The sequence below is a fragment of the Caenorhabditis briggsae genome (genome assembly GCF_000004555.2).
Source record: "Caenorhabditis briggsae complete genome, chrII, whole genome shotgun sequence".
Classification (NCBI taxonomy): Eukaryota; Metazoa; Nematoda; class Chromadorea; order Rhabditida; family Rhabditidae; genus Caenorhabditis; species Caenorhabditis briggsae.
Window position 1 is genome coordinate 13,934,897 of NC_013486.2, and position 6,773 is coordinate 13,941,669.

General features: G+C 40.0%; 3 protein-coding genes across 3 annotated transcripts in view; all 3 read right to left on the bottom strand.

The window, feature by feature from the left end:
- Positions 1-1,003: 1,003 nt before the first annotated feature.
- On the bottom strand, positions 1,004-3,832 carry CBG07856 (the record flags this gene model as incomplete). Its single annotated transcript, XM_002631839.1, has 5 exons — positions 1,004-1,576; positions 2,175-2,232; positions 3,334-3,465; positions 3,516-3,639; positions 3,688-3,832. The coding sequence occupies 5 exons, from the start codon at positions 3,830-3,832 to the stop codon at positions 1,004-1,006; spliced, it is 1,032 nt and encodes a 343-aa protein (XP_002631885.1).
- A 1,255-nt stretch (positions 3,833-5,087) lies between these two features.
- On the bottom strand, positions 5,088-5,768 carry CBG07857 (the record flags this gene model as incomplete). Its single annotated transcript, XM_002631840.1, has 4 exons — positions 5,088-5,225; positions 5,274-5,405; positions 5,455-5,576; positions 5,624-5,768. 4 exons carry the CDS (start codon positions 5,766-5,768, stop codon positions 5,088-5,090), a joined length of 537 nt encoding a protein of 178 aa, XP_002631886.1.
- Positions 5,769-6,660: 892 nt separating this feature from the next.
- Positions 6,661-6,773, bottom strand: part of CBG07858 — a gene marked incomplete at both ends in the record, with an annotated part of 697 nt that continues 584 nt past the window's right edge. The window contains one exon of the mRNA XM_002631841.1: positions 6,661-6,755. Coding sequence (XP_002631887.1) covers positions 6,661-6,755 — 95 coding nt within the window. The remainder of the gene's footprint in view (positions 6,756-6,773) is intronic.

Consider the following 6,773-nt stretch of genomic DNA (forward strand, 5'->3'; position numbering starts at 1 on the left):
TTTTATTGAATAGACAATACATATATGATAAATAAGCCCAACTGGTAGTGTCATATTTGTTCCGTAATGAATGCGAGGACCTGAAAAACATATGAAGGGAACAAAAATGAATAAAGTAGACAATCGTATTAGTCTGCACGCTTCTCTCCCACAGAAAAATTACGAATTGCAAGTTTAATTTTGCTCTACCATGACAAATTTTGTGTCTGATTTTGTGGAGATTCAAGATGATTCAAAGGATTCTCCAGTGCAATCAAATTATTCATATTTAAACCATCGTTTAGACAACCAGTATGATAAGGGGAAAAAGATCAGAAGAGCATAATTTAAAGAAACAGGAAAAAGGAAGGAAAAGAAGATTTGATCATGTTGACCCATAATTTTTGGGCGAAAAAAAATCGATAAAAAAGTCGTGTTGGAAGTTAGAAAAAAGAGGAAAGAGAAAAGGTTAAGACCACGAATAAAAAATATTTTTAGGAGATCATTTGACATGACAATCGGTATAGGCGGAAATTATTGAATATCATATTTAGTCAGAAGGCCAAAAAGCTCGGTGGAGAATTTCTTGAATTCGTCCTTGTTGGTTTTCTTGAGCGTTTCCAGTCCATTGATCACCATGGAGCCTGTAAAACATAGAAAAATTAATGATGGCCTAGAACCCCCCCCCCCCCTCCCAAAAGCATGGCCTAGGACTCCAAAACCGTGGCCTAGAATCCGGAAACTATGACCTAGGATCCGAAAACCATGACCTAGAACACCCAAACCATGGCCTAGAGCCCTCAAACCATGGCCTAGAACACCCAAGCCATGGCCTAGAATCCCAAAAACCATGCTCCTAGAATCCCAATACCATGGTCTAGAATCCCAATACCATGACCTAGAATTCCAAAACCATGACCTAGAATCCCAAAACCATGACATAGAATCCCGAAAGCATGACCTAGAATCTCGAAACCATGGCCTAGAATCTCAAAAACATTGCCTAGAATCTCCAAAAACTCACCTATGAGAATACTATGATTGCGGCCTCCTCGCTGACTCTCTCCTTGGTCTTCTTGATCTTCTGAGCCAAATCGGATTTTGGCACATCCTCCGATTCTCCATCATCCGAATCCTCAAAGTCCTCTTCCACGTCTTCTGGCTTCTCGTACTTCACATAACCGCCTCCTCCCATCTTCACCTCCATCTTCACCGCTGGCTGCTCTCGGAGCATCTTCTGAATGTCCAGCGACGTTGGAGGAGAACGTCTTGGCGATAAAGCTGGCGAGTCGTCGAGATCGATATATCTCGGAATTTCCTGCCCTGGACGTCCGCCGTTATAAGTGACCAGTGGAGTCTGCCTCTTGATGGTTGGCGGCACAGCGGCTCGATTTCCAATGAGAGAATCCCGTTTTCGACTGTCGAGTAGAAGACGTGCGGGGCCGAGAGACGTGTTGGTTCCGACGATGCCAGCGTCTGGAGGTGCCACGATGAGTTGGAGCAGGTCCGTTTCGGAGGATTCCACGATGAGCCGAGTAGTTCTGTGGATCCGGGGGGCGAGGGACGACGGCCAGACGTGGAAGGCGACCCTGGGATTCTGGAAAAATTGAGGATTGAGGTTTTAGGTCAGCCCCTGATATTCGGCGGAGCGGCCGATGGTGTATCACGAGGTGCAGGGGCCAAAATATCACTAGGTGTCAATCACATAAGGTTCTTACGTCCAGAGTTTTGAGTTTTAGAATGAGCCCAAACATGACTAGCCTTACATGAGTCCGATTTCCAGTTAAAGATGGGGGGACATGAAAAAAAATAATGTTCTCGAAATTCCGTTCAAAGATGCCCCTCGAAGAGTTGAACTTGTGAGGGCGATGATTGAGGGTGCGGAAAAACTACGAAAAATCTCCTGTACCCCCACCTTTAAAACGTGCTTTTCCTTGAAATTCATTAGACAAGTTGAGTTATTTTGAGAATTTAAAGTTGTACTTTTCTTCTTGATCATGTTCGATGAGTAATCTGAAGTTTGACGTGTTTACAGTTCCCTGGAGCATTTATTTTTTTTCTCGATCGTTTTCTAGATACTTTTATTATGAAAAAACTCTTTTACCTAATACCAAGATACTTAACAATTTTTGTACCCTCCAAGTTTCTTTCCCAAATGCTCTCAAGGTGTTCAATTCTTTGGGATAATGACTAACCAAAACCTTTGGGGTCATATATGTGTGGGAGTAGAAGCTACAATTAATACGCCAATGCCTGAAAAAGCAAAAGCGTAAACAATCAAAGACGTTGATGATGTGGGAAAATTAGTTGATTTTTTGAGAAGCTGAAACACATGAATACATCTCCAAGTACTAGTTCCGACTTGTATGGTGTGGGAGAATGGAAATCGGGTGATTTTGTGACGTGATTAGCCTGAGATAAAATTTATTTATGGAACCTGGATAGTGTGACGTAGAGAAAATAAAGATTGCACTTTTAGAGCACCAATTAGTGATAAGGAAGTTTTTCTGAATTAATTCTTGGAAAATAGGGTGTGTAGTTTGATTTTTTTCATCAGAAAACATCAATTATCCATATCACAAACGACAAAGTTGATGACGACTTTACATAAATGTTGGTTTCCAGCAAATTCTCAGAAAACTTCCGGAATAATTGTAGTTTCTTCTCAAAACACATAAGAAAACAAGGGTTTCATTTATTCATAATTAGATGCTTCAAACTTGCTTAGAGTTTAAATTATCATTATTTCACATTTGTATACTTATTAAGAGTAGAAAAAAGAATCGGGGTTCAAATTATTAAAATATCATTGTTGGGAAATACAATGAAAGTGGGATGTAGAGGAGGTACGAAGGGATAAACAGAATAGTAAGATCGAAGAAAAATTAGGGGCTTATGTTTGCTTTTTTAGCAAGCATATTCATAATGACGTCCTCGTTCTCGTGAAGAATGTCATACAACTCTTCGACTCTTGCTGGGACGAATCCAAGCTTCTTTCCGTTGGTGAGATACTCGATGTAGTCCGATTCGTAGCTCTAGAAAATGAAAAATTGAAAACAAATTACGCTTTTAAAGGTGGGGGACATGAAAAAAAATAATGTTCTCGAAATTCCGTTCAAAGATGCCCCTCGAGGAGTTGAACTTGTGAAGGCGAGGATTGAGGGTGCGGCGCCGCTACCGACTGAGCCACGCGGGCAAAGAGAAAGCGGACGCCCGATTGCATACATAAAGGCGAGGACGACAGCTGTACGCAGAGTGACATTAAGCGTTGTACATCGTGACGGTAGAATGCATACTCTAGCTACTAAAAAACTACGGAAAATCTCCTGTCCCCCCACCTTTAAGTAAACCTACATCCAGTTCTGCAATGTTGAGAGCGAAGACCTGCTTGAAGATGTCCTGGAAGTTGGAGACGATGCGTTTCTCGTTGATCGGGTAGATGTGACACTCCTCCAGACAAGCTCCTTCGGTGCAACAGAAGGTGTTCTAAAATCGTTGATTCGATAATCAGATGAGTATCTGATTGTGAGACTTACCCTGAAAACAATAAAAAGAGTTCTGTTAGCGGAATATCGGAACTCTTGAGGAGCCCGACTTCTTCGGCTTTGAGGACTGCGAACCGGTTAAAGATTCGTTGTGGTCCGATTTTGACGAGGCAACCTGTAAAATTATGAAAATCATTGGCTAATTGAAAAAAAACGAACTCACGTTCGGCTGGACAGAAGTACTTGGCGTCGTTACACGACAGTTGGACAAGCTGGAGGACTTGCTCATCAGTCAATGAGGTTTGACGGTGAGCGGAACTGAATTGAAACACAGCGACCAAGGCCAAAACTTTCAGAAGGATGGACATGATTGAGGAGGGTTTAAAACTCAATTTATGAGGATAAGATAGGAAACAGAGTCTTTTGTACTATAGTATAGTTATGACGAGCAACTTGTAAGCATTAGGATAAACCACGCCCCATTTTGCCTCTTTTCTTTTTGTTCCTCTCTTCCACTCTCTCTATCTTTCTAAAAGGGGCGAGGCTTCGAGGTTTTGCTGCCAGTTTTCAAGGAAACGTACTAATTAATTCAATGGGGAATAGTATGACATAATTGGTGACAATATTCGAGAAAAAATTTTTTGTCCAAAATAGCGTCTTTCAGAAAGGGTTTAATATGAAAAAGTTAATCATCAAATACGTCATTCGATAGCGTGAAGATCAGTAGAAAAATTTAAAAAAAAAGTGTGGGTGTCAAAGATTCAAATACTTTGTATGGTACAAAAATTTTGGAGTCATTGGAGGGTACAAAGCAAATTAACGGTACGAAATTCGTGATTCGCGTCCCTAAATCACTTTTAACCCCTTTGTACCTCCGAACTGTTGTCCCATCCGAATTATGTGCCTGTTTATCAAAATTTCATGAATTTCAAATACTTCTGCAAGAGAACGTACTCTTCCCAGTTCCATTTCTTTTGCTCTATGTTCATGAGATTCCATTTTCCCAAACAGATCAAACAATTATTCCCACACTATCACACTCTTTGTTTATTTCCAGATTTACGTTTTTCCCAGTCATTGACGTATTAATTGTAGTTTCTTCCCCCCCCCCCCCCCCCCACTCATATGATCCCAAATGTTCAATTTAGTCATAATTAGAAGCTTGAAAGTTGTTTACGGGTACTGAAGTTGTACTCTGAAAATTCAAGTACACTGTAATTTGTGTCGATTTTCTGTAAAACCTGAAATTGTGTTTGGTTTTCAAACTACATTTTTTTTTGAGTTAATTGCTTTATGATTTTTTTTCTGCTTGTTTCAAAGATTTTTGTGAAATCAACAAATTTATTGCAGGAAATATTCTAAAAGAATGATCCAAGAGAAGACATGGGAATTACGAATGAAGTCTGCAGGAGAAACAAAAAGAAATTCGAAAGAGTGGGATAATGCGATCGAAGGACAAAATTATGCAAATTGAACTGGGGGAAAAACGAATCATTAGGAGTAGAAAAAGAATCGGGGGTCAAATTGTTAAAAGATCGGGAATTCTGATGAAAGTTGGGGTGAATAGAAGGTACGAAGGGGATAAATAGTATCAGTAAGAACAAAGAACATTTTGGAGAAGATCTATGCTTTCTCAGCCAGCATGTTCATGATCTCGTCCTCGTCCTGGTGGAGGATGTCGTACAACTCTTCGATTCTTGCTGGAACGAATCCGTGCTTTTTGCCGTTGAGAAGATACTTGATGTAGTCGTCCTGGTATTCCTGGAAGAGAATAAAATGAAAAACAATCACGCTCTCAGGTAAACCTACATTCAGCTCTGCAATGTTGAGAGCAAAGACCTTTTCGTAGATATCCTGGAAGTTTGAGACGATGCGTTTTTCATTGATAGGGAATACGTTGCATTCCGCCAGACATGCTCCTTCGGTGCAGCAGAAGGTGTTCTGAAATCAGCGTTTTATAATCAGTCGAGTATTTGATTGTAAGACTTACTCTGAAAACACCGAAGAGTTCTGTTAGCGGAATATCTGAAGTTTTGAGGAGACCGACTTCTTCGGACTTCAAGACCGCAAAGCGGTTGAAGATTCTTTGCGGCCCGATTTTGACCAAGTATCCTGTAAAATTATGAAAATGATTTCGTTAATTAAAAAAATGAACTCACGTTCTGCTGGGCAGAAGTATTTGCCGTCGTTGCACGACAAGTGAACAAGCTGGAGGACTTGCTCATCAGTCAATGAGGTTTGACGATGAGCGGAAGCGAATTGAAAGACAGCGACAAAGAATACAACCTTCAGAAGGATGGACATTTTGGATTGAGGAGAAGTTTTAACTCAATTTAAGAAGATAAAATAGGAAACAGAGCTTTTTATACTAGTTATGACAAGCAACTTGTAAGCATTAGGATAAGCCACGCCCTTTTTTGCCTCTCTTCTTTACGTCTCTATATTTCTCTCTTTCTCTGTTTTTTAATGGGCGGAGCTTAGAATTTGTTGTTGCCAATTTTCAAGGAAACGTACTAATTAATTCAATGGGGAATAGTATGACATAATTGGTGACAATATACGAAAAAAATTTTCGTCCAAAATAGCGTTTTTCAGAAAGGGTTTGAAATGGAAAAGTTAATCATCAAATGTGTCAATCGATGATGTAATTGAAAAGTTTTAAAAAGTTTGGGATGACAGGGATTCTCAGAATTAGATTTTAATGTGCTGTTTATAGGGAAAATAGTTCGTAGGATACAAAAAATTTGGGGTCATTCAGCTTAAAAAATTTAGGGGTACAAAATTCTAAATTCAGGGGTACCAAACACCTGAAAAAATCGGATTTTTTATCCCCGAGATGTGGATTTTGTACCCCCAATCGTTGTACCCTTCGAAGGGTGTTCGTGTTTATTGAAATTTGAAGAATTCCAAAAGCTTCCGCAAGAAAACGTTTCCCAGGTATGTTTCTCTTCTGCTCTATGTTCATGAGATTCCATTTGCCCAAACAGATCAAACAATTATTCCCACACTATCAACATTTCTGTTTATTTCCAGATTTACGTTTTTCCCAGGCATTGACGTATTAATTGTAGTTTCTTCCCCCCACATGCATATGATCCCAAAGATTTTGTTTAGTCATAATTAGGGACTTGAAAGAAGTTATGAGGTTTAGACTGTAGAAGAAGACATCTGGTGACGGAAGTATTGGTGACGACATCTAGAGCATCTCTGGACAGACGCTTCTCTTGATGAACTTTTCTGAGCACTCCGATCGGCAGCAAACCGACGCGATGTCTACACCGGTCTCGCTGGCTGAAATGAATCAATGGT